At 37.1% G+C, this 27,348-nt stretch overlaps 2 protein-coding genes across 5 annotated transcripts in view; one reads left to right on the plus strand and one right to left on the minus strand.

Annotated features, from left to right (window-relative positions):
• CLEC12B (C-type lectin domain family 12 member B) lies at positions 1 to 8,523 on the minus strand. 3 transcript variants are annotated; one of them, XR_003121821.1, is made up of 6 exons: positions 8,300 to 8,523; positions 5,963 to 6,061; positions 4,106 to 4,324; positions 3,440 to 3,594; positions 2,976 to 3,238; positions 1 to 457 (listed from the first exon to the last, which is right to left on the minus strand). XR_003121821.1 is itself a non-coding variant. In XM_025402580.1 (6 exons), the coding sequence occupies exons 3-6, from the start codon at positions 4,203 to 4,205 to the stop codon at positions 307 to 309; spliced, it is 522 nt and encodes a 173-aa protein (XP_025258365.1). In that variant the 5' UTR covers positions 4,206 to 4,316; positions 5,963 to 6,061; positions 8,300 to 8,523; the 3' UTR covers positions 5 to 306. The 3 variants fall into 3 exon arrangements, 2 of the variants coding, with proteins under 2 accessions (XP_025258365.1, XP_025258364.1); XM_025402580.1 differs by having other exon boundaries at positions 5 to 457; positions 3,123 to 3,238; positions 4,106 to 4,316; XM_025402579.1 differs by having other exon boundaries at positions 5 to 457; positions 3,123 to 3,238.
• LOC112634774 (C-type lectin domain family 1 member B) overlaps positions 5,421 to 27,348 on the plus strand; it is a 24,734-nt gene continuing 2,806 nt past the window's right edge. Inside the window, exons 1-6 of one of the 2 annotated variants that reach the window (XM_025402583.1) lie at positions 5,421 to 5,445; positions 8,313 to 8,358; positions 21,786 to 22,049; positions 23,795 to 23,914; positions 24,075 to 24,229; positions 25,828 to 25,934. In XM_025402583.1, coding sequence (XP_025258368.1) covers positions 21,986 to 22,049; positions 23,795 to 23,914; positions 24,075 to 24,229; positions 25,828 to 25,934 — 446 coding nt within the window. In that variant the 5' untranslated portion in view covers positions 5,421 to 5,445; positions 8,313 to 8,358; positions 21,786 to 21,985. Of the gene's footprint in view, positions 5,446 to 8,312; positions 8,359 to 21,785; positions 22,050 to 22,695; positions 22,795 to 23,794; positions 23,915 to 24,074; positions 24,230 to 25,827; positions 25,935 to 27,348 lie in introns of those variants that run through there. The other variant, XM_025402582.1, reaches the window with a different exon arrangement.

The following is a 27,348-nucleotide window of genomic DNA, read 5'->3' on the forward strand; positions in this document are numbered from 1 at the left end:
ATAATAATAACGTAAGAAAGGAGTCTTTATTTGAGAAAGCAAAGAAATTCAGTGAAATGATTCTGAGACAATCATAAAGCCATAGTATGGCTATTCCCCTTGGTCCCCAGGGATAATTGTAAGACTGAATAATAACATCAAATCAGAAGATGTCAGACAAGGAACTGGAGAATGTTTGTTAAACAAGTTCATTCGTCTGATGATGTAAATACACAGTCATTTTAAAAGCTGGTTTTGGCTCTGGTACCGTAGTTTCCTCTTTCCTCTCCAAGTCTCTTACTTCTTGGAGAATTTGGAAGAAGCATACTAATCCAAATCCTCAATCTTCACTGGGGCGGCCGTCTTCTCGCAAATCCAAAAAATTTCGGCACTACAGCGAGAAATATAAATATTTCCTTTTTGAAAATAAGCACATCCTTTGGATCCATTGATCTGGTCCAGTTCTTTAGTAGTAAATCTGAAAATTAATTTCAAATGTATTACAAATTCTATATTTGAAACATGATCACTATTTAGTGCTCTCAGTTGCTCTTACAGCCAATGTCATGTATCTGAATATTGAGAGACTTCTGCCTCCACAAACCTTCAAACTCTGAAGCTGCCTAAAACTGGCACAAAATCTGCCTAGAGCTGGCACATCTGGGTTCTTTAAGTTAATCATGATCCCAGGTAGAATTCTTTAAGAAAATACCTAAATCCTGGGCTGAGAATTTGTATGTCCTTCAGAAATATGGAATTCCATTAATGAAAGCTACTCAGTTCAGCTTATATTAGAAGTACTTGAAGTTCCTTGGGACTTTATGAAGAAAAACATAAAAATAAAATCACGTTCTGTTATAAAAAGCTATCACATTTTACTATGCACAAATATAACTTTTCACATAGTTATACATATGTGGTGGGTAAAAAGAGAACAAGACAGACGTTAAAAGAGGAAATGAATGACTATATAGATATGGTGCTGACAATGGTATTCACTTCCTCTGCTAAGAAGGTGATGTTAACCCTGAAATAATCTCTTTAGAAAATTATACTTGTCAGGTCTAAATTTTCTGTGTGCCCAACATTGCTTTCTCCTAAATGACCTGCATTACACTGCCATATTCTTTTCTTGCTTCAGGGCTAGGCTTACTAAATCTTAGCCTGGGCCTTTACTCAGTAGTCAAGGAAATGGTTCTACAATCTGGAAGCTCAGTCTCTCTAACCTGAGTTTGACATGCTGGCTTATCTGACAGCTGCATGTCTCAGGGGCCAGGGTCTGTAGGTTCCGAACCCTGCTGTGGGGGCCACCTCCCTCACACTTTGATTAAGAGTGAGTAGAGAGGCCAAGGATGATTAAAATCCCTTTGGGAGAAGGGACACATCTTAGATTCCAACATGGAATGTGTTTACATGATGTCATGGTACTACTCCTGGAAACCCTCAGTCTAGTAGCAACACCTCAGATTAATATTAATCAGTTCACATGATGGAAATTCAGTGCATCTTGAATTAGAATTAATACATGAATTTAATGAATGTTCTCAGCATAATCAATTATGCCGAGTATTGCTCTTGTCACGAAGAGTAACTGTCACTTCTTTTGTTTGTGTATTATTCTGCATGTGCTTTTTGTCATTATTATTAGTGTGAAACCAGACTAGTTGACTTGATATGATTAATAACGGTGATTAGAGAATGGGGGATTAGTGTTTGAGTAGAAGTAGCCACGATGAAACATTGGGAAATGGATGAAGATAAAGTGTATCCAGGAAGAAAGTAATAGACCTAGCATTGCTTGTGATTTAAGGAACTGCTGAGTCACAGCTGAAGCATGGCATCTTTGACAGAAGATGAGTGATTATTATTCAGTTTAAGAAAACGGACAACATGCTTTAAAGAATGAAACAGGAGGGAGGGGGGTGGATAATTATTTGTTGGGGGAGGAAGGTAGATAAAAAGCCATTATGGATACAAATATCTTGTTAGATAGAAGTAGTAAGACCTAGTGTTTGATAGATTATTAGGGTGAATACAATTAACAATAATCTACTGTACATTTCACAATAATGAGAAAATAATAATTTGAATGCTCCTAGCACAAAGAAAAGATAAATATTTAAAGTGATAGATATCCCAATTCCACTTATTTGATCTTTACACACTATCTGAGTGTATCAAATTATCTCATGTACCCCAAAACATATGCATCTCTTACGTATCAATAAAAAATTTAAAAATCCATTAAGATGCCAATGATCTTAAATTTTATCTAATATAAAAATACTATTATATTTAAAATATTAATACAGTTGTTTCATTTAAATGTACTTATGATGAGAGGTGTTCCTCAAAATTTTTTTTTATCATCTGTGAAAGAATTTAGCAAACCTAATATCCCCTTACACATTTTTGTTGACATCTATTTTTTCATAACTTTAAATAGTTAAAAAAATTGAAAGTTTCCAAGTGTTATATATTCTATTTGTCCTTTAAATATTCTCATCCAAACCTTGAAGTGGAAGGTTTAGTTCATTTTAATTCATAAAAGATACTTGCCATACATATGTTGTAATTTGCACGTCCTCAACATGACACTAATTCTTGAACTAACCAGTCAATTCAGTCTTACCTTTTGTTAGAAAATGGTTGACAGTTATTTGGTATAAATAAATGTGTTGATGTGTGTTCTTATGACCAGCAGTACCCTTTTGGATTGGAGGTGATGGAGAATCACAACAGCTGAGTGACTGAGTGCATAGTCCCTAAAGTGCAGTTTATGAGCTGAGTGACCTCAGGCAAGTTACTTAATCTCTCTGTGATAATATTTCTACCTATAAAATGGGAATATAACAGTGCTTTCTTCAAGGGTTAATATTTATAAAATACTTTGAATGTAGTATTAGGTGTGTGTGTGTTAAATAAACACATTTCTACCAAAAGATAAAGTTCAGTGCCTTGCCGTAAATTTGTCACAGAGATGAAATAAACTATACCTCCTTTCAATATTTGTTACTGGAGCTCTTTTCTCAGTATGTTGTACTCCTCTTTTTATGTCTGTATTTATAATTCTCACAATCATTATTAATTTTCCCAGGATTCCATGGGAAACTTGTGTTTACCCTCAATAGTTAGAGACGTACAAGGATGGAGAGGGAACAGAGCCATCTTCCCAGAACCAACTTCTGCCAGAGGAGTCCCATGATAATCCCAGCCAAAAGAATGAAAACATCAGTAATGGCTGCGACATAAGAAAATCCTGAGAAAACAGAGAAAAAGTTTTATGTGAGTGCCACATTCCAGTTTGCAGAGTTAAGATAGATGAGAACATTCATTAAATTCATGTATTAATTCTAATTCAAGATGCACTGAATTTCCATCATGTGAATCAGATATTTTATTTATTTCTCTCTCATTGTATAGATAATGTCTATAATTAGAGAAAGAGACTCAATCCTACCTTTTCTTCCAAACTGTCTATCTTCACTAGGGTGGAGTTCTTGTCTATGCAGTCCTTTCTACTGTTAGTCCAGGTTTTCTCTTCATTTGTTGTAAAATAATAGCAACTATTTTGGTACCATTGCCACATCTTAGGACATGGATTACATCTGTGGTCTGAAAAGGAAATTATACCCAATAATATAAACTGAATGACCCTGGAGTGACTGGAGAAGGCTTTGAAACAAAATCATTTAATTGAACAATAGGGTCTGAGAGCCAGCACTGTGAAACCATACTGCTTTAGAAGCCTCTGAAAATAAGGTGACCCCTGGTTATGGGTTGGGGCAATAGGGATTCTCTTTTCAGGGCTTAGTCTTCTGGCTTCAGAATTACCAGCTGTGCTTTTAAGCTTTCATAACAACAGGATCACCTAGAAATAGTTAATGAAATGAGGGGTTGAAGTATCTGGATTGGTATCATTCCAAGATACTTCCCAAATTTGCCTGTGGCTTCAAAAATATTAAATGAATTTGTATATTTCCTTGCTGTCTGTAAATTTGGTGCAACATCATTGAGGTTCATTGGATGACATCTCTCTCTCAATACTCTGAGGTGGTGCATGTGATCAACTTAGACCAGGGCGACATATGCCATCTGACTGGTCAGCAGGTCTAAGTCTGATTACCTGAAGTATGAATGATTAGCTCTTGACACAGTTTGATGGCCATTTGTTCCTGCCTCTTCAGTAGACTGGAGATCTGTGACTTGAGAAATTCCTCCTCCATGGACAAGTTATTGGAGTTGCCCAGTTGCTGGGATAAGTTATCCTGCCGCTGGTGGATGGTTTTCTGAAGTTGACTCAATTTCTCTGAATCTGAGTTAATGTCATTAGATATCTGCAAAACTCCAAGACATGACAGGAGACAAGTTCATATGTTCTTCTATTCTCATAACTGTAGACAATTCTTGTGACAGAAACATTTCTTAATTGTTCACGATTCACTAGTAGCTCTTAGTATTTGAGGTATCATGCAAGAAACAAACCAGATGCCTTTCTATTCCAAATTATTTATAGTTCTTTTTAATTTTATTTACATTTTTATTATTACACTATATTAAAATAATGATTTAATAATTATGTATTTCTGACATCACATCTAAGGAAGGGCCAGTCATTCTGCCACTCATTTTCGTGAAATTATTTTATTTTTGTTTTATTTTATTTGGAGATAGATGATGTAATTGTTGTTTTAATGAAAACAGCATTCTTTGGGACAATGGATATCGCAAACTCTGCAGATGACCTGAGATGCTTGTTTACCAAAAGGTTAAAAAAAGCAGATCTTAATGGCACATCAGACCATTTCTGGTCATGGGTCCATGAAATACGCCCTTTTCATAAGCATTTAAGGTGCTTCATCAGCACAACAAATTTAAGAACCACTGCACCAAAAGCACTAAATTTTAGAAAAGAAATGTCACCCTTCTATATCAAACCAATGGACATATGTTATTGCATTTTCACTTAATTTTTAAATATACATTATTGTAGAAGATCAGCTGCTAATCTCATACTGATTGGCTCCAGAATATCTGTCACTGCTGCTTGAACATCATATTCCTTTTCAAAAGAGCAAGGTACATCATTAACCTCTTTTTGTGTTGACAAAGATATGTCCAAATCCGAATTATCCATTAAATCTTAAAGAATTATCCATTAAATCATTAAAAAGAAATGAATGTGGCAGAGGAGATGTTAGTATCATTCAGCAAATTAACTTTCTTGACTATGAGTTCCCTGTAAGTGAATACCATGCCAATTCACTACTCTGTATACCATACACTTAACAACTCTATAAAGTTTGTATTCTCAGGATGTTTTCCTCATTACTCAAGAACTCCCTACCATGTTCATCCCCAACTGCCCAAGGATGGGTCAGAATCAATAGAACGCTACTTTATGGCCGTGGTGCTTGAGAGTGGAGCTTCCATTGTCATGTGGAGATGGTTCAACTCTCTTAGTTGGTAAAGTGTATCAGGCCATTCTTCCTCCTTGTTTATATGTCTTTCTCATTCATAGAAATCAGGCTGCTGCTGCTACTTGGAAGATTTCTCTCCACTAGAGAAGTCTCATGTAAGCAGACTGAGCCTAGTCTAGTGCTAAGTCTTCCCGGTAAATAACATAGCATGCACTTCCTTCAGTACATATTTCGTGACTTTATTTCTCAGCCTTGGAATGATAAGTGAATGTGTGTCTAGGCAGAAAAGAGGCTCTTTATTCTAATGAATAACTAGAAACAAAGAGTCTTCATTTAAGTCCAGTTTAGCTTATCAAGATAAAACAATGAATTTAGAACCACATCCTGATAATGTCTTTTGCCGGTTTATTGGGAAGATATGACGAATAGGAGATATATGAGACAGCAGAAAAGTATCAGAGGATTCAGGATGCTAGGACCCATCTGCAATCCAAGCTGATTACACATGGTTTACAAATATGTTTTCTAGTTGCTTTTGTTGGGTTCGATGCGGATATACTTACACATCATCCCCAACGTCACCAGCCCAATCAGCAACATCAGGCAAAGAGTTAGCAGACCCAGGGCAGCATGACGCCAAATGGGAGATGGAGCTGGATGCCCTGGAGAAAGCCCACAAAGCAATTAGCAAACAGAACTGCTTTGTGCTTGTTTCGCTTTGGTTTGTTTATTTCTCACGCTTAGGGAGCTTCCAGATACTAACATTTCTTTCTTGCTCCTTTGATGCCCTCATTTAGAAAATACCTAATATAGGGCCGGGCTCGGTGGCTCAAGCTTGTAATCCCAGCACTTTGGGAGGCCGAGGCGGGCGGATCACGAGGTCAGGAGATGGAGACCATCCTGGCTAACACAGTGAAACCCCGTCTCTACTAAAAAATACAAAAAAAACTAGCCGGACGAGGTGGCAGGCGCCTGTGGTCCCAGCTACTTGGGAAGCTGCGGCAGGAGAATGGCGGGAACCCGGGAGGCGGAGCTTGCAGTGAGCTGAGATCCGGCTACTGCACTCCAGCCTGGGCGACAGAGCGAGACTCCGTCTCAAAAAAAAAGAAAAAAAGAAATTACCTAATATAAAGTACAATGAGGGTGCCGTCATTGGTTCCCCTCCATTTCTCCACCGCTCTTCTTCCCTTTAAGAGGAAGCTTCTCCTAATTTCAAGGTTTTTGCTTTACACCATTACCCACTTTTCTTCCTCAAGTTTATTGAATTCATAAATGAGAGATCTATAAAGTGCTTTTCTGGATGATACTGACAGTAGGAGACACCTCAAGCTTTTGAGCTCAAAAGTCTCTATAAGGCAGATGTTCTATCTGCCTTGTAAAAGTGGATTCTACTTTTTAAAGTATCTTTTACCTGTTAACAATAACTTATCTATTATTCATGCTATTTATCACCTAATAACTAATGAATGAATACTGAATGAAAGAACGAAAGAATGTGCAGTCTAACTTACAAACAGCAGAATAGACCAGAAAGCCAGTAGCATCCTACTCGTAGTAGTTGTTGTCTAAAATATCAATGATTGTCATATTTTCCTTAGCTTCGTGTTCCTTGATTTAGGTCTAAATAACATCTAGCCCAATATTTTAGATATAGCGTTACAGTCTCCAGGTGCACCGATATGCACCATATCCACACCTCCCTTTTTCCTCACAGATTAGAATTAGAAGTTAAAAAAAAAAAAGGCAAAAATGTGGAACCACCTTTATTAGACACATGCAAAGTCTATTCCCATCATCTTTTTGTAGATATCCTTCCCTCAAATGTCATGTACCACACAAAATGTAAAGATAAATCTAGAGGGCAGGAGAAAGAAGTTCAGATGACTGACATGATTCAAGAGAACCTGGATAGTTAACATATCTGAAAATAAGAGATGTGGTCTTATGTCCACAGAATCTGGTTTGATTCTTGAACATGGAGACTGCTATTTATTCCAATTAGGCATAAGAGAATGAGCTGAAGACCAGCACTGAGTCTAGGCTTCCCCACATAGCAGTTGTGTGAGCTTGTTAAATTATCTAATTTCTCTCAGCCTCAGTTTCTTCATCTATGTAATGGAGAAAATACTAATATTCGAATATTATCGTGAATTGTCATCACAATTATATCTGTATATAATGTACATAAAATACTACCCAGATACTATTATTACTGGTTCAACATTACAAATTATTTCTTCATCTATGTAATGGAGAAAATACTAATATTCGAATATTATCATGAATTGTCATCACAATTATATCTGTATATAATGTACATAAAATACTACCCAGATACTATTATTACTGGTTCAACATTACAAATTATACTTGGATTTCAACTACCCTAAAATTTGAAAAACTACTGACAAAAGAGAAACTAGCTCTGATCCATTTCTAATCCACTCACTCATCTTCCAGTTTTCTCTGAAGTAACTTACATCATCTAAAAGAAAAATGTCCTCTACCTTCTCTATTTTAGAAGCCTCCAATCTGGTTTCTGAAAGAATATCCTCCTGGCATCTCTAACAAGGTATAAATATCAAGGATTATATTCATAAAAAGAAATCTCTAATTCCCCAGGCTCAATTTCTGGCATGTCCAGTCAGAATTTTTCTCTACAACACAGAGCTTCCTGAAACATAGTGATATCACACAATTTTAAAGAGGTTCTGAAAGCCACATATTTTCGCTTCAACCTTGGGAACACTCACTCTTCTACTACATTCCACAAGATTTGTTCCCATTTTGGAGATTTCACAGCACACTGTCTTTAACGCCAGCATTAAAGCCGGCACCTCAAATCATTTAACACCTGTCCACTCCCCCAATGACACAGCTGGTGTTCTCTGAACTCCTACCTTTTTTTCTTAGGTTATTTCCATGTCGGTTATTCCTTGCTCCAGCATAATCCTGAAATGTGAGTGTCGCGTAGGTCACTTCTTCAGACATTGTAGAAGAAAACCCTACTTTAAATTATCTAATTAATGTTTCAATATCTTGAGGCCTGGGAACAGGGTGTCTTTTTCAAGGCTGGGAGCTTTGATATAGACACTCAGCTGACCCAGACACACTCCACTGCCCCTCTGTAAGAGGAGAATGACAATTTGTTTCTCTGCAGAGAAAGTGAGAAAAGTCAAATATTCTCCTTAGAAATATTCTCATTAGAATGTTACAGATCTCAAACTGTCTGCTCTGTCAGCATTGTTTCTTGCTGTGCAGCTAAGAAGGGGTGCTTGGAGGCAGAACGGGAGGAATGTGGAGAACCTCCATGATCCTGGAGGTAGAGGCTGCTCTGAATGTTTCAGAAAAGAGTCAGGTTATCTTCTTTACATCTACCTAAGGCTAGCTAATCTGCCTGGAGATGCTGGTTCTAGTTTATTCTCAGCCACATCAGATATTAAGCAGAAACACACATTAAGACAGGAAGAGCTGTGTCACAGACCTGGCTGCTATTATAGGAAATTCAAACACGTGTGTGTGTGTGTGTGTGTGTGTGAGAGATAGAGAGAGAGAGAGAGAGAGAGAGAGAGGGATGGTGTTGGTAATGGGGCATGGAGAAGAAATTGATAGCTACTTAGCTACTTAACGTGAGTATGAATGGGAGTGCCCTCTTCTGGCAAGATTGGAAAAGTTCCTAACAGAACAACCACCCTAGAATAATCCTGCAGACAGCAAGGAATACACAGGACAAAATTTTTAAAAGATTTTTAAAACCTGAAGTTTCATGAGAGTGAAAGTGAAAAAAGCAGGTCGATTCTAGAGAGAATGAGACTGGCACATGGTAAGGTGTTTTTGGTTTTATTTTTTATTTTTTTTTAAATTTTTTAATTTTTTTATTTTTTAGATGGAGTCTCGCTCTGTCGCCCAGGCTGGAGTGCCGTGGCGAGATCTCGGCTCACTGCTTTTAGTTCGTTTGTTTGTCTTTCAGTCATTCCTGCAGGGTAGCAGAATTCTTATAGAAAGCATGCTGTATATCCGGATTACAAAATCAGATGATGCTGTGTGGGGCAACCACAGCTACAAAGAGCGCTGAAGTAACTGAATATCCATACAACTACTGGTTAATGAGGATCTCTAGAGTGTCTTTAGGACTTGAAGCCTCTTTAAACTTCTATGTATTTAGATTTTATTTTTTGTAAACTTAATAAAATAACCAACCTCTATTTTATCTCGCTTAGGTCTAAAAATACTCTGAAAAGATGCATCCAGTACAATTGAAGTAAACTCACTGCACTGCTTTGTGCAGTGAGTTTACTTATACTGTGATATTATAAATTTGAACAACACAACATGAGCAATAAAGAGTTGACAGTTTGTATAAACAGTGTTCTATTATCTGGAAGAACAGGAGAAAACAACATGTTGCACATGTAGTTGGTCATAGGATTTATAGCCATAGGATTTACATGCACCTTAAAAAACTGAACCTACTTCTAAACCTACCATAACTTTTCATTAAATTTACTAATTTATATAACAAAGTAAATTGTTGTTAAGAATCTGCGGGAGGTGGAATAATAGCCCTGAAGGATGCCCACGTTCTAATCCTCGGAACCTCTGAATATGGCGGCTCACCTTGGCAAAAGGGACGTTTCAGATACTGTTACGGTTTTTCAATAGTGTAACTGATCAAATAAGCTACGGAGATGCTGTAAATTTTGAAGGTTACAGACCTTGAGATGAGAAAATTACCCTGGATTATCTGGGTAGATGCGATTTGATTACTTGAGTCCTTAAAAATGGAAGATATTTCTTAGATGTGGTCAGAAGGTGATGTGACCAAAACAAAGAAAAGAACGCTCAGGGACATGCAATATTGCTAGCTGAAGAGGGAGGAAGGGAGCCAGGAGCCAATGAATTTGGGCTAGATAATGGAAAAGTAATAAGGAAACTGTTTTCCACAGAGCGAGCCTTTAGAAAGGAATATATCCCTAGCGAGAGCCCTGATGTTAGCCCGGTGAGACTCATGTCACACTTTTAACCTGCACAGCCTTAAGATAATACATGTGTGGCAATTTGTTACAGCAGCAATATGTAGTCAATACAGAACCCAGGAAAATATGGGCGGGGCAGGGGGGCGCTATACATGAGTGATGAAACTAAGGAATCTCTTCTAAAACTTTCCTTTGGGGAGAGGCAGATGATTAGATAACTGTACTTAGGTGGAGGATTTGGTATGAGTCTTGTGGTTTCAGATGACTGGGGAGTGATCTAAAACTTCCAACGCTCATGTCTGTGTGGAGATTTTCTTAGTCAAAGGTGTCCATCATGAGGTACACTCACTCCACAGGTGTGAAGCAGGTACACAAAGGCAATGTGAAAACTTTCTCTTTAGGAATATTGTGCATGATCTCTAGACACCTAAATGTACATATGCTGCTTGTTCATTGTTTTTTTCCAAATTGATGAAATACTCAAAAAAATGTTGGAGGCTCTAAGTCATATATCAACAAAACTCCACTATCAAAAATATGGAAACAAATAATAAATCTATACTTTTTACTATTCTAGGTGAATTAAGAAAAGGCAGAGACCATTGACATTAATAGGACCAGTTTAAATAGGTAATTACAAAAATAAGAAATTAAGAATGGTTTTCTATCTCTGTTCTGGTCTGTGTCGGTTCCTGCAGGTGGGTTCGTGGTCTCGCTGACCTCAAGAATATAGTCATGGACCTTCACGGTGAGTGTTACAGCTCTTTTTTTTTTAGACGAGTGTCGCTCTGTCGCCCAGGCTAGACACTCGCAATCTCGCAATCTGGCGCAGTCTCGGCTCACTGCAAGCTCCGCCTCCTGGGTTTATGCCATTCTCCTGCCTCATTCCCCGGAGTTGCTGGGACTACAGGTGCGCCACTACCCCAGCTAATTTTTTGTATTTTTAGTAGAGACGGGGTTTCACTGTGTTAGTCAGGATGGTCTCGATCTCGTGATCCACCTGCCTCGGCCTCCCAAAGTACTGGGATTACAGTTACAGCTCTTAAAGACGGCACAGGCGCAAAGACTGGGCGGTAGCAAGGTTTGTCGTGAAGAGCCAAAGCACCCAGGGCACCTGATTAGATTGCTGCTGCGGCTGGATGGGGTGCCCAGCTTTTATTTCCTATTGTCCCCGCCCATGTTCCATTTCTGTCCTATCAGAGTGCCCTTTTTACAATCCTCCCCACAATTGGCTATTTTTAGAATCTGCTGATTGGTGCATTTTACAGAGCACTGATTGGTGCATTTTACAGAGCACTGATTGGTGTGTTTTACAGTGTGCTGATTGGTGCATTTTACAGAACGCTGATTGGTGTGTCTTACAGTGTGCTGATTGGTACATTTTACAATCCTCCTGTAAGACAGGAAAGTTCCCCAACTCCCCACTCTATCCAGGAAGTCCAGCTGGCCTCACGCTCATAACTTTCACCAGATTTTGCAAAAACCGGGTTTGTATCCTCATTTCCTTAATTCTTTCACGTACCTTAAAGTTTCCTAACAAAGTATTAACCTCTCACTATTCATGAAATGATGTTTAGCTTGAACAATGATGAAGAATGTCACCTGGTTCCTAATTATTTCTAAGAGAAAGAAGATTGATAACACTTCTCACATACTTTCTATTATTATGATCCAAAAAGCTGTGTCATCTATCATTATTAGTGTATGATCATATTAATTTAGACATTTCTGTACTTTTCTCCCTTAAAAACTTACAGCATCTCTGTAGCTTATTTTATCAGTTATGCTATTTAAAAACTCACTTTGTTACATTTACCAAATTCTTCTCATTTCTTTATTATTTTTTCAACTCTCTTAAATCTTATTGACCTCTACTCCTATCATGATTATCATCAGTGATTTCGAAATTCAGGTGGGTGATAATTCCAATACTCTGGGCTCTCAGTTCTTGAATTTGCCTCCAATAACCTTACCCACACTCAGAAATCAGTTGCTCGCACACAAAAATCAGTCACCCACTAGATGATCCTAGCTGAGAGCTATGCTATTCACCATAGTAATCACTAGGCATATAATGGCTATTTAAATTAATTAAAATTAAATAAAATTTAAAATGTATTTCCTAGGTCTCAGTAGTCATACTTCAGGTACTTAATAGCCACAGGTGGCATTGGCTATGCAATTGGACAGTGCAGGTAAATAATATTTCCATTATTCCCAACATTGCTATTTGAACAGCACTGTCCTAGAGTGCAGACAATTTCATTTCCAGTATGAGAAACTCCTCCATTATCTGTTTCAGATACTTCACTCTCTGACCTCCACCTCCTATCTTTCCAGCCCACTCTCTCTGGGGATTCTGCGCTCTACGGTATTTCAGTGCCCACTGAGATAGCAACCTCACTGACCATGCCACATTTTCACTGTTGTCAGTCCCTCATGTCTCACTGTCTATTATACCTAGCATGCACCACTTACCGGGGACAATTATAAAAATCATTTTATTACACACAGCTCCAACTTCCTTGCTTACCTCTTCATTATCATAAGCATCTAGAAAATGCAGCTTGGTTAAATCCAACCCTACCTGCTCTGTGCATACATTCAAATAGCTGAATGTGACCATATTAGCTGGTTTTATCTTACGTTTTTGAAATGTAACTTCCCAGCACTCTTACTAATCAATCTGTTCTGCAAATCTCCTAAAAGATTATTCCCCATCTCTTTTTCTTTCTCAAACTCTCAAATTTCTTTCTGTCTTCTCTTTCTACAAACTCAGTGGTTAACCTGGCTTTTCCATTAACATTATCTTAAGCAAAAAAAATTCAGAAAGGCGTTTTCTCTGTTTCATTAATCAAATATACCAAAACATCTACATCAGTATGTAAGGTAGTATCCTTTTCAACAGTGGTTAAATTGTACTACCTCATCTAAGATTAATCTCCATCTGTATATTAAAATCCATTCACCTGTCTCTTAAAGATTTCAAGCTTGCAATTTTCCTTCTTTTTTTCTTTCTGGCACTATCAATTTTTCCATTTTTTTCGTCTCTACTTGTTCACTTACATTGACTTCCCAAGATGATGTAATATCTCCTATGTAAAAACAAGCAAAAGCCATCTTTTGTTTATCGTACCACCATACACATGATCACCCCATTTCTCTAATTTTCTTAACAACAAATGGCTTCAAAAATTTCTCTGTGGTCTTCTCGAACCTCTTCTAATTAGGCCTTTTTCTTCACTATTTCTATAAAAACAATCCTGCTAAAGTCACCATTACCTCAATATAAACCCATTCAATGGCTAGTTCTTAGGATTCATCTTACACATTGTATAAACAGAATTTTAAATAACTGATTATTCACTTTTTATAATAAACTTTCTTCTCCAAAATACATTGTAACACCCTACGACATCATTCTCTTGGTTTTCCTTTTGCTACACTCACAACCCAATCCTCCCTCAGATTAACTGATTCCTCTTTAAATTAACTTAAGATGTTTTCGTGCCCTAGAGTTCAAATGTTGGTCTTATTTAAAAAAAAAAAAAAAAAAAACTTATCCTGGATTGAACTACATTGAATAGTACCCAGAGAAAGGCAGAATAGGAATTAATTTCTTACAGATTCATGACTTGAGATAACAGCCATACATTGATAATGTCCAAAAATTGTTATTTCCATACCAGTGCTTGATCTACAGGATCACATATCTGACTGGATTCTTGGCATATTCTCTTCAATATATTATATGATTTTCTAACTTAACACATCAAAAAATGGGTACTTTTTCCCAATGTGTTTCTTCTTCTTAATAAATGTACATTCCATGTGTACAGTTTCTCGGCTAAAAACTTGGAATCACCTTTGACATTTCTTGCTGCTCTCACATGAATTAAATCTGTCAGAAAATATTGTTCACCTTGGAAAATAGGGAAACACAGTTATTAAATGTGGAAGTATTGTTGATTTAGAAGACCTTAAAAGAAATACTGAGTTAACATGACAGAAGGATTCGTTCCCACTCTGTTCTTTCTGTTCTCACATTTCATGCTTATTTCAGAGGACACTTTTAAAGTGGGGTTTAAATGGGCAAGTACCTAGAGAATAGCAAGAATGACAATTAATTCAGAATTATTTACAAAAAAGAGATAGGGAAAAGTGAAGATGAAAGCCAGAGGTATCCGAGACTTAAAGGAAACAAAAATAAACTAAAAGCAGAAGGAAAATAAATGGCCACAAGGAGGAGACAGAGGATGGATATAGGATGGAATTTATTTTGAAACTTATTAACCCTTGTATTTACCCAATCAGGTGAATATACCTGACCAGCATAATAAAATATCCCAATTAAAATGAAGCACTATGAAAACAGACGAATTGATTCAAATCCCGGAGCAACACTTACTTGCCCTGTGGCTTTCGGCAAGTTACTGAACCTCTGTGCTTTGTTTTTCTTAACAGTAAATCTGTCATAAGTTTAATTCCTGCCACAAATATAACTGATAAAAGCATATAGAAAGAGCAATAAATGGCAGCTGTCATCGTAGAAGTAAGTTTGGATTATTCTGGATTATCTTAAAAATGGATGAAACCTGGGCAATTGTCCAAGCACTGACAGTGAAGCTTAAACAAACGAATCCTCATGAACACAACCAGGGTCTGCCTCGAGCCTGTCCAGAAGAACTCGAATATATCACTTGTCTTCATTCATAACTCTTTCCATGATATACAATTATCTTGATCTTTGCTTTCTATGTTTCTTTACTATCTGTGCTGACCACCCTCTACTATAATATAAGCTAAATGCTTGTATGATTCATTAACCATTGGTCCCCAGAAAATAGAATTGTGCCTGGGACATCTGTAGTGATCAACAAACGTATGTTCAAATAAATGATTAATTAATAGTCCCTGCCATGAAATTTTATAGTAATTTAATTGGAAAGTACAATAGTAGCTATACTTAATATTCTGCGAATCCTTAATTCAAATATACTAGATGATTTCACTTTCCCTTTGATACAGACAAGAGACAGGGAAATACTGGGTAGAAGAGGGTGGTTCCTACCACACACGGGGCCTGTCGTGGGGTGGGGGGAGTGGGGAGGGATAGTGTTAGGAGATATACCTAATGTAAATGACAAGTTAATGGGTGCAGCACACCAACATGGCACATTTATACATATGTAATAAACCTGCACGTTGTGCACATGTACCCTAGAACTTAAAGTATAAAGTGTATATATATACTTTATATATATGTATACTTAAAGTATATATATATATGTGTGTGTGTGTGTGTGTGTATATATATAGAAGAGGGTGGTTCCCTGGCTTGTGCCTCACCCTCAAGCCAGGAGACTGGCAGCCTAAAATGTGTATAGACATTCCTGTTTTCATGCCCCCAAAATTTGCCTTTTGGCCTGCCATGCCCCCTATTCTGTACCCGTATAAACTCTGAACTCCAGGCTCCAGGTCAGATGAGCAGACGAGGAGATGAGAAGATAAGCAGATGAAAGGTGGAATGACATGGCAGAGAAAGAGAGAAGAGGAGGAACTTCTGAACACCAAGAGGAGTTCAGCTGGGAGTGGTCAGAGAGTAGTTTGGCAGTTGGATGGCCGAACTCTAGAGCAAGATCACCTTCCCACTTCATCCACCTTCCAACTCCCCATTCATCTCACTAGGAGCCACCTCCACAACTCAGTAAAACCCTCACATTCATCCTTTGAGTTCATGTGTGACCTGTTTCTTCTGGGATGCTGGACAAGAGCTTGGAATACAGAAAGCCGTCACACTGGCCCTCTGCCCTTGCAGAAAGGCCGAGGAGGCACTGAGCTGGTTAACACCTAAGCTGTCTGCAGATGGCAGAGCTAAAAGAGCATTGTAACACTGGTGTTCCAGGCACCCACTCCTAGACACTACAGTGGGGCCCGAGCCCAAAGGGCTCACCCCAGCCCCTGCACCTGCCTGTCCACATGCTCTCCCTCCCACGAGGGATTTGAGCTCATGGCAGTCAAACAGATAGACATGCCCCTGTCACACACCCTGCAAGGGGGGCCAGAACCCTCCCATTTCACCTTAATCACATGATTTCCCTCAATCACATTGGGTGGATTAGATGAGATTAGATGGTACTGCTTATTTTTATTTCTTTTTGAGTTGGTTCTGGCTCTGTCACCCAGGCTGAACTGCAATGGCACAATTTTGGCTCATTGCAACCTCTGCCTCCTGAGCTCGAGTGAACCTTCCACTTCAGACTCCCAAGTAGCTGGAACTACAGCCACACACCACCACACACAAATAATTTTTGTTTTTGTTTTTGTTTTTGTTTTTGTTTTTGGCAGAAGAAGGGTTTCAGCATGTTGCTCAGGCTGGTCTCAAACTCCTGAGCTCAAGAAATCTTCGTACCTCGGCCTCCCAGTGTGTTGGGATTACAGGAGTGAGCTAGCATGCCTGATGCTTGGTATTGCTTTTTACAAGAAGTACATGTATTCAAACTTCCTGACCTTTATTCAGATGTTGGCCCTGCCTGAAAAACATTGCTTTCTCCTTTCTCCTCTTAGTCAATATTTACCTTTTCCTCAAATATTAATGTAAATCTTAATTTAATTGATTGTTATTTATTATTTAACTTTTTACTTACATATGTTTCGTGTACATATGCCTGATCAACTCTGTGGTATGATGCAGACTGACACATTTTTTCCTTCAGCTTCCCTACTGTTTGTAACAAATGCTCTGTTGTAATTTTGGTCTGATAGTTATTAATTGATTAGTTTATTAACTTTAAAAAAAGCTTATTTAACTTTGAAATCCACATGTTTAAGCTTTCTGTAAATGAAGGAGAAAATATTAATTGTACTTTTCTATGACAGGAAATCCTACCATTTCCAGATTAAACAGTATTTGGTATTTGTGGAAAGCCTGGTAAGTCAAAGGCGAACAGCTTTGGTGTAAAAGTGGTATACATACAAAAGTCTGTGAATAGCTAGCATCAGTTGTGAAATACTCACTTCCTTTTGTTTCTGTCTGGAATCATTATTATAACCCCCACAGTGGTCAATATCTTGTCTTTCTCTTACACATCCACGGGCCATCCCTGTATATTGATCGGTCTTAGCCGTAATGTTACGTATTTCACTAATTTTCATTCTTACTGCATGTACTCCTTGTCATTGTTACCTTACTTTCTTTAACTCGTTGTTCAGCCAAAAACATAGAAAATGGAGTCTATGAAAGTCATCATAACGTAGTGGAAAGAATTTAGAAACTGGGTAAATGGTACTACTTTTTACAAGAAGTGTGATGATTAACAAGTTCCTCAAATTATTTAAACTTCTCTTCCCATGTGCAAAATCAGGATTATAATGCCTGTGATACATATATGCTTCACTTATTCAACAAATATGTATCGGGTAACACAGAAAGTCATCACTTAACATCATTAATTAATAGATTCTTAGGAACTGTGACTTAGGTGAAGCAAGGTAGAACAAAGCCAATCTGATCATAGGCTAATGGATATAAACAAGAGCTAAGTACTTACAGCATATTTCTGGTCACAAAAACATTACCCAAGTTGTAAATAAAGACTCAAAACACTTCTAATAGTAACTATTAAAACAATTGTGAATTATACATAATACATACATTCAGGAAAGAGGAATAAAAACAAGTAAGGTAATTATTTACTCAACTTTTGGTCAAACAGTGGGTGTTGGTGGTCATAGCAGTAGGTTAAATCAAGGAATGGATATTTGCAAAGCAAAAATTATCAGAAGCACCTTCTAAACGAAATAGGTCAACAAGACTATTACCGGTAGAGTGGGCTCCCTGAGTGCTTTCAGACTGCATTGCTTATTGTCTAGTTTATACTGCATTTGTATAGTTATTGACTATTCTACAAATTCTTATTCTATAATAACTTGTGTTCATTCATTCATTCATTTTCCGATCTGCTTATTCCAGCTGTATGGTTTAGGTGGCCAGAGCACAACCCGGCAATTCAGGGACAAGGTGGGCACTGACTCTGGACAGGCCACCATCCCATCACAGGGCACACGCACACACACACCAACATTCAGTCACACTGGGAGCATGTAGACACACCAATTCAGCTAACATGCACAGTTTTGAGTTGTGGGAGAAAACTGGAGGACCTGGGGAAAACCCACGCAGACAGAGGAGACTGTGCAAACTCTACACAGTGGCCCCAGGTAGGAAGCACCTTTTTTTCCTGAAAACATTATAACAAAACAATCTTGTACAAAAGGATGTTACTCGAGAACCTGCTTTAAGTGAACGTCCATCACTATTTTAGAGCCAAGAAACATTTTCTTTTGGGGATAATGGATGAAAATTTTATTACCGAAGATAACTATGTGTGTCGGATAGTGATCAGCGTTATAGAAAAGAGTGAAGCAAGGACGAGGTTTTATTTCAAATTCAATTTCATCAGGAAATTTGGAATAAGAATTTTTTTAGGCCAGGTGTGGTGGTTCACGCCTGTAATCCCAGCACTTTGGGAGGCCAAGGCAGGCGGATCATGAGGTCAGGAGATTGAGACCATCCTGGCTAACATGATAAACTCCGTCTCTACTAAAAATACAAAAAAGAAAAAAAAAAATTAGCTGGACGTGGTGGCAGGCGCCTGTAGTCCCAGCTACTCGGAAGGCTGAGGCAGGAGAATGGTGTGAACCTGGGAGGCGGAGCTTGAAGTGAGCCAAAATTGCACCACTGCACTCCAGCCTGGGCAACAGAGCAAGATTCTGTCTCAAAAAAAAGTAAAAAAAAAGAACTCTTTAGCTGTTTATAGTTTCCTTAGTGAAGAAAAGGAGAAGGGAATAAGATATTCAAGCAAGTTTAAAATATTGACACAGAAATAAAATAAGCTAATAATGGGCTTTAGAGGGTGATTGAAAGGTAACTAGCAAAGACTCTGGATTTGGGAAAAGGAAAAGAAGCATTTGTGATATCTGTCTCTCTTTCCTGCAGTTCTCTGCTTAATTTTTGCTGAGTAACTCAACTTACATTTATAGAATGTGGGGAGGGAGCAAAATTAGAATTCAGTGTTATCAAGGGCTAGTTCCTTTGGCCCTGAGAGCCTCTGTCTTCACTCAGCTTGCTTCTAACACCACAAAGTCACGTTAGGGGGATAGACAGAAAGGCAAACATGTATTTTGTGGAACACAGATAAGATGTAAGACTCTCAGACTGTGGCTGGAATGATCAAAGATCCAAAAAGAAAGATTAAATTACAATGAGAAAGAGGAATGAAGCAATGGAAAGTCCAGAGTCTGAGATATAGGAAAGGAGTGTCTCCAAAGGCAGAGTGTTAAATACTTCAGGCATTAAATATACCGTTCCAAGCATTAAAGGATCAAGAACTAATCCTGGCACATTCCTGGTGGTTTACAAAAATAAATGGGATATGTTTTATAATGAAATCAGCTGCTCAAGACGTAGAGAATGTGGATACCTCAACAAAGCAATCTAATGGTTACTTTTAATACCATCTTAAAGTTTTTGTTAATAAACAAAAACTGTTTACAATAATTAAAACATCTTCTCAATGTCCTTGGATCTTACCTTTACATATCTGATTTAATGTAACGAATTAAATTTTCATGTGTGCCTGTTTGGTACCTTAGAGAACAGAATAAAGCTTTATTGGAAAAGTGTCATTTGAACTATAACCTCCACACATTTTTTTTCTCTCTGTTACTTTGTAAAATATATAGAAACACTAAAAAATAATTGAAAAAATAATTCAATTATTTTTTAGTGTTTCTGTATATTTTAGGTAGCAAAATACTGAAGTAAGGCAGTGACAAAAAGAACCTGAAAGAGAGGGGTTACTGTGACAGAATAGCCTCAGGACTTGCTGACGAGTAGGTGTAGAAAGGAAGGAAGAGAGGGAGGATCAAACCGCATTCCAACCCCAATCTTCCAGAAAAGCCTGAGGATTAGTGATGGGAGAGCAAAGAGTCCCTTTTGGCTGAAAGAGAAGTTATGAGAACAGAAGCAGTGGTAGATGAATGGGAAGTGACTGAATTTACCCCACTTATGATTGGGAATCCCTGAATATTTTAACTGAGATAAGAAACTCAGCAACAAAAATGGTGTTGGGATCTAATGCTTTTAAAATTTTTAGTCCTTTCTTAAAATTTGGCATTTGTTTCAAGTGTGATTTTTTAAATTAAGAATTAGTTTTGGTAAAAATATTTGAATCATACTAAGTTTGGCTTTCCAAAATTAGGGAATGTCTTTTATGTGTGTTACATTTATTCTTCACCTCATTCTCAAAATAATTTGAAGAGTATAGAGAAAGAAATTTAGAATGAAAGATAATTTTAAGTGAATTGACAAGGAATTCAGAGTGAAGCATATAGCAGGGAAGAAAAAAAAATCTACAAGCTATGCCAAAGGGCAAGTTTATAAACAAAATATCTCCTACTACAGCCCACATAGTAACTATATTGAAAAGTCGAATAGTCTGCTAATGAAAGAAAAATAGAATTCAGATTATTTATAAGGTAAATGCCTACTACTTAAAGTTTTGCTAGTCATGGCGATTTAACAAAAGTAAAAATCTGCCATAAACCTATGTAAGAGCTACTCTATGGCAAAATAGACAACATCCTTCCCAATATTCCTATAATAAACGCATCAGCTAGCTTTGTATGGCTGTGCTTATAACTACTTTCAATGCAAGCTAAGATAATTTAAAAGCACATTTCATAAAGTTAAATGTGTGCAATCATATTATATTGTGATGAAAGGGTGCTAGGACTCATTCAGTCTTAAATATTCATCTAAGCACCACTGTACTTGAAATGAAGTGATTTCACCAAATCAAAATTCTTCCATTCCAGGAAACTCACTTTAAAGCATAAACACTAGTAAAGAACAATGCAGCAAGTCACTCACTCTGTATTATTTTACTTTATTTGATAGTTTTCCTTCAATACCTAAATCTAAGCAATATCAGGCCTCCCTCATGTGGATCCTTCAAATAAAACATAAAATGTATAAAATATGCAAGAAGTTGTGTGAATTCTAGGTTATAATCAGGAATGATCTCTTCCAACACAAGACTATGAAACAGCTAATTTAGCCCCTGTCAGATCCAATTATATTAGACTTGCTTCTCAAAATGGGATAAACTATGTATCTGCCGGTGAACTATCCATGAATTTTCATCAGAAATCTCTCATTTCAGCAATATAATTTAGACTAAGCTAGAGCTAAGATAAAGCAGGAACCTTTGTTCTTGGAAAGGATACACATGATGGAATGCCCCTTTATTTAGTGTTGAAGATAAAAAAAAAAAAAAAAACAGGAAGCAAATACTCTATCTACTCCTTTACCACAAGTTATTATTATTTTTGTGTGTTTGTGTTCAAGATCCATGTATCTCTGAGCAGCTATGAAAAGGCTTCCTGGAAAACAATAAGCAAAGAAAAAAAATGTGTCCCATCTCACATGGTTCTACCCTACTAGAGACAGGAAGATCATATACTGACAGATACTGAAATTGTAAGAGTTGGACACTACATTTTACAAAGTCATTGAACTCCGAGCTCAGTTGCAGTACTCGGGAAGCCATGCAGGATGAAGATGGATACGTCATCTTAAATATTAAAACTCGAAAACCAGCTCTCATCTCCGGTAAGAATGCTCAGAGCCAATAATTTGGAAATTAATTTAAAAAATGAGTTGATTCAGTTTTTTTCTTTTTCTACTATTGATAGTGTATATAGTTTAATTTCTTTTTCTTGAATGATGTTAATGCTCTAAAGCATTTGAGTAGTGTTTTCATAAGCTCATACAGACCTATTTAGATTACAAGCATCCAATATACATGCAGGGAAAACTGCATTAAGGTTCTGAGCGTTTAATGCTGGAGGGCACAGAAGTCAAGGGGATAAGGGAAGAGAATGTTTGGAAGTTTCATTTTCTGAATGTGAGCAAATGAGTGTGAGTCTTCATTTGCTGTTTATTAAAGCAATTATTCATGGAATGGGTGGGCATAAGACAAAACAAAACAAAAAATACAAACGCATCAGGCCTTAACAGCAAGTAATATTTTGGCTTGGAAAGGTAAAGTCCATTGGGGATGAGAATGGGTGTGTGGTATGGGAGGGGGCCATGCCTATTGTTGATGATCATCAAGAGAACACAGGTGAGATCTGCCAGCAAAGCTCTTTCTATTACTTGGAGGACCCTGAGAAGGCAGGAGCAGGGGCAGGGGTGAGCCTTCCCCATAGCTAACCCACACTGCCTGCTCCTTGATATCTTTATTATATGCCTACAGTTGATCCTGCTTCTTCCTCCTGGTGGCGTGTGATGGCTTTGATTCTGCTGATTCTGTGCGTGGGGATGGTTGTCGGGCTGGTAGCTCTGGGGATTTGGTGTAAGTATTGACTCTGCCAGAAATTTGATTGGAGGAAGGTAACACTGAAAGGGTCATGGCATATCCCATTAAGCTTCTCAATGGTCACTATTTGTCTATTTGTCACTACTCCAATTGTCCTACAGATAGTTACCAAGAGAGTCTCAATAAAGGAGAATGCTGACCGTTTCCTTGAGTTTAAGATAAGGTTTTAAGATTTTAATTAATTAAAAGTTATTTTTAAAAATGTACTACCAGCCTTTAAGACCCTCCTCAGTGTGGATCCAAACTATTTTTAAAAACTTCCTTGTCCCTTTTCCTATCTTCCATATCCTAAGAACCAGCCAAACTGGAGTTTTTCAGTTTCATATATAAATTCCATGTTCCCTTGTCTGAAATTTTTCTCATTCTATTCTCTCTATCTAACATTTTCTGCTTCTCATTTTGTTTACTAAATTATTGCACATTTCTTCTTTCTGTAATTCTCACAGCCCTCCAATGGCACATTGTAGTCTGTGGAGTTGTTGCTTGTTTGTGCATTTGTTGATTTTTTAAAAGATGTTAGAATCTAACACTTATCATCCTGTATTTCTTTATTATTTACCTGAATATCACAAGTACTTTAAGCATAATGAGAAATCAGTATGCACTTTTAAATGAATGAATAGTTTGGCATCACAGAAAGTACAGAAAATAAGAGGTCATTCACCTCTACAGCTCAGTTGAGAAGCATGTATTGAAGCAGGTGAATACAGGCTCTGGGGATATTACTGATGTTGGGATTTTTTTATTTGTGATTGTCTCCTTCAAACAGTTCACTTATTAACCCTCAGGTGTCAGTTCTATTTCTTGATTTGTTCTTTATAGCCCCTTCACACTTTTCAACATTCATTTAATCATGTGTATCTAGTTAACTCCTCACATATTGGCAATGTTAATGAAATGAGAATTCAATGACAGATCTTTGCATCATTTCTATGGTTCTATTTACAAATTATTATTATTTACTTTTTGAATTTAGCTGTCATGCAGCACAATTACCTACAAGATGAGAATGAAAATCGCACAGGAACTCTGCAACAATTAGCAAAGCGTTTCTGCCAATATGTAATAAAACAATCAGAACTAAAGGGCACCTTCAGTAAGTACTGTTTTTTTAACCTCTTCATCTCTCCAACTCCTGGAGCATTTCTCTTATGGCAACTGAAGGGAATCTTGAGATATGCAGAAAACATTGAATGTGGAGAACATGTAAGCCCAATTTAGAAAAAATACACCATTCCTGTGCTTGGTTTCTCCAGAAGGTCATAAATGCAGCCCCTGTGACACAAACTGGAGATACTATGGAGATAACTGCTATGGGTTCTTCAAGCACAACTTAACATGGAAAGAGAGTAAGCAGTACTGCACTGACTTGAATGCTACTCTACTGAAGATTGACAACCATAACATTCTGGTAAGAAGATTCTTATGTCAAATATTTTGGAGGCAAGGGAGAGAAACCTCAAATGTAACACTTGACCTTTTTTGTTTTTTACATTTTTCTTAACACCTTTCAGTTTGTACTAATCTAAGAACCTTATGAAACCTAGTAAGAACTACAGAACCCAAATATTCAATCCAATCATAATCTTCTACAACGTTGCTAGAGTTGATCAGTCAAATTGACTTGTCCCTTCCTGACAGCTCAGGACATAGTGGGTCACACGCAAAGAGTCAGCCCAGCAATGTTCACATTTATTTGTGTCCTCTGTTGTTCTAACTTGCTGTGCTGTCCACTTACTGTTTCTGTGGACTCAGATTCATGTGGGAGATATCCAGTTAAACAAATTAGCTTTTCTTTCCACTCCAGCAAAATAAGATAGTTTTCTAAAATCTCATCTCTATTATATAGAGATTAATTCGAGATATATATGCATATCCTGAATTTGTATTAGTCTAGGCAGATGCCAGGTTGAAGATTTATAACTAAAAGTAGTCATGCAACTTTTTGAGAAAAAGAAATTGTATAGTTGGATTTCAGGTAGAATTTATCTGTCGGTTCCTATTGGGAAGTATATAATATTGATATATTTTAAAGAAAATATTAGGAAATAACAGAAAGGTTCCTGGTGGCTCAAGCTTTAAGAAATAAACAGTCACACATGACTTTCACACAATATCTCCCGTGGAATGCCATTTTGAGTCTCACATATCTGTCAAGAAGCTCAAGTCATTTTTTATTTACCAAGAATACATCATCACTTGTTATTCTGGGAGGTCTGAGAATATATAAGCATTTGGCCTTCACATAATTTTGTTACCCATAGGTTGATTGATTCACTTATTCCTTCATTAATTCAACAACTATGTGCTGAAACTATTCCAGAATTTGGACCTATGCAGTTAATAAGACAGAAAGAAAAATCCTTAACCTCAAAGAGAGTATATTCTAGTTAAAGCAACAGCCAAGAAACAGAACAAATGATATAGTACATAGTTTACTAGATAGTGATAATTGCTAATTAGAAGAAAGTAAATAGGGAAAGGTAGATGTACGTTATTTATAAATCGTTTTGAGAAAGACATCATAAATGCCTTTATACAATTAACTAAAACAAGTTAATACTTCTATATGTAAGATTTTATAGGCAAGATGAGCAATAAAACCAAAGCAGGTAGGACTTTAACTCTAATGAATATACAGCTCATCAACAATATATTTCTTTGTGTTTCCTTTCTCTGTTTACATGTATTCCTTTGAATCATGTTTGGTATTCTATTTGGGAGTATAATCCTCAATTGATTGCAGATATAAATATATGCTATAAACACATAGGAAGATTAGAATATCAGCTATTTTCTGTACAATTTTACCTGTGTCCTACAACTTTTTTTTTAAGTTCTCAGACAAGTCAAATTGGTACAATTTCAAACATCAAATGTAATTCATTAATATTAATATAGACATGTAATCCAACATTTTTTGTCCAACGTCTTATCATGAAGCTTGTCTGTCATTACCAAGAGCTGTGGAGGGATTCTGATTATTGTGTTTATTTATATTTACTATAGGAATACATCAAAGCCAGGACTGGTTTAATTCGTTGGGTCGGATTATCTCGCCAGAAGTCCAATGAGGTCTGGAAGTGGGAGGATGGCTCGGTTCTCTCAGAAAACATGTAAGTCACTGGACACTTAGAATAGGAGGCAGTACTAGAAACTCTTATTCTTGAAATTTCCTTTTCTTTCAGTCCAAGTCACTACTATGGATTGTATAAGCAGCAGCTGGTTCATTTACCTGCTAATTCAAACAAGACAGTACTGGTCATAAGACAATTCTTCTTTCCCCTCTCTGCCATTCTTTTGCTCTTTATCTAAGCCACAATCTACCTTTATCTCTGATATTATTCCCATTCATTTTTACATTCAACTTTACCATGGAACACTGTGTGCATGTATGTGTGTGTGTGTGTGCGCGCGCGCACGCACGCACGAGCACGCATGCGTGCATGTGTGTGTGTTTTCGTGTTTTGCTTGCTCTGATTATCTTCATATATTTTTGAAACAAAATTTCATTATCATTATTTTACAGTTGACAGTTGTTACCTTGAGAGTCCTTTTGAATTTTCAGTGTTATTTTGCCTACTCTTCTATTCTAGGAGTCTCCAAGAATTCGATACTTTGTAGTTTACAAGATAATTCCAATGTCCATTAATGAAGCTTCATCCTTCTACAAACAATCCAGGCAAAGGGACTAATTGCATTAAGAGTTGAGTTGCTTCCTATATGGCTTTCTAATCTCTAGTCTCAACATCTTTTGTTCATCCTGTACATCAAAGCTGCAGTCTCTCTTCAATTAAAATTTAAACTGATAACCAAAACTTATATAATCTGATAATTACTCAAGTTATTAATTAAATTTTTAAACAAATATTTATTAAGTATTTGCTATAGGTAGAATCTTAGGATACTACAACTACAAGCAAGCCTCTTCACAGACCTTGGGCTTTGTCTCCTATCTCCCATTGCTTGCTGCCTCATTCACAATATTGCAGGCAAATTAGTGTTCTTTCCATTCTTCCAACAAATCAAACTTGTTTTGTTGCCTTAAGACTTTTGTCTTGCTATTTTCTTCTGCTAGAATGCTCTGCCTCCACAACTCCATGACCATCTATCTCCTGTGACTCAAGTCTCTCTTTAAACATCACTTCTTCAATGAGGCTAACTCTACCCAAACTAAATTAGCCTCCCTTAAACCCACATCCATACAGTCTACCACTGTTTTGTTTCTTTGTAACTCTTACCATTGTCTGAATTTTTCTTGTCTATTTTTTGTGGGCTTCCTGCTGGTATCGCCCCATTGAAATGAAAGTTCCCCAACAAGAAAGACATTATCTTCCTTGTCTTTCTTTATCAGTGTGTCCTCAGCACATAGAAAATCTTTGCCACATGGTTCTGCAGATATTTTCTAAATAAACTAATAAGTATATATTCCTTGTCCTCTCATTATAAGCAGTTTAGAAAGAAATAAATATAACTTAACAGACAATTAAAATACAGCATGCTGTCTTAGATGATTTATTTTGTAACATA

This window comes from Theropithecus gelada, chromosome 11 (genome assembly GCF_003255815.1).
Source record: "Theropithecus gelada isolate Dixy chromosome 11, Tgel_1.0, whole genome shotgun sequence".
Classification (NCBI taxonomy): domain Eukaryota; kingdom Metazoa; phylum Chordata; class Mammalia; order Primates; family Cercopithecidae; genus Theropithecus; species Theropithecus gelada.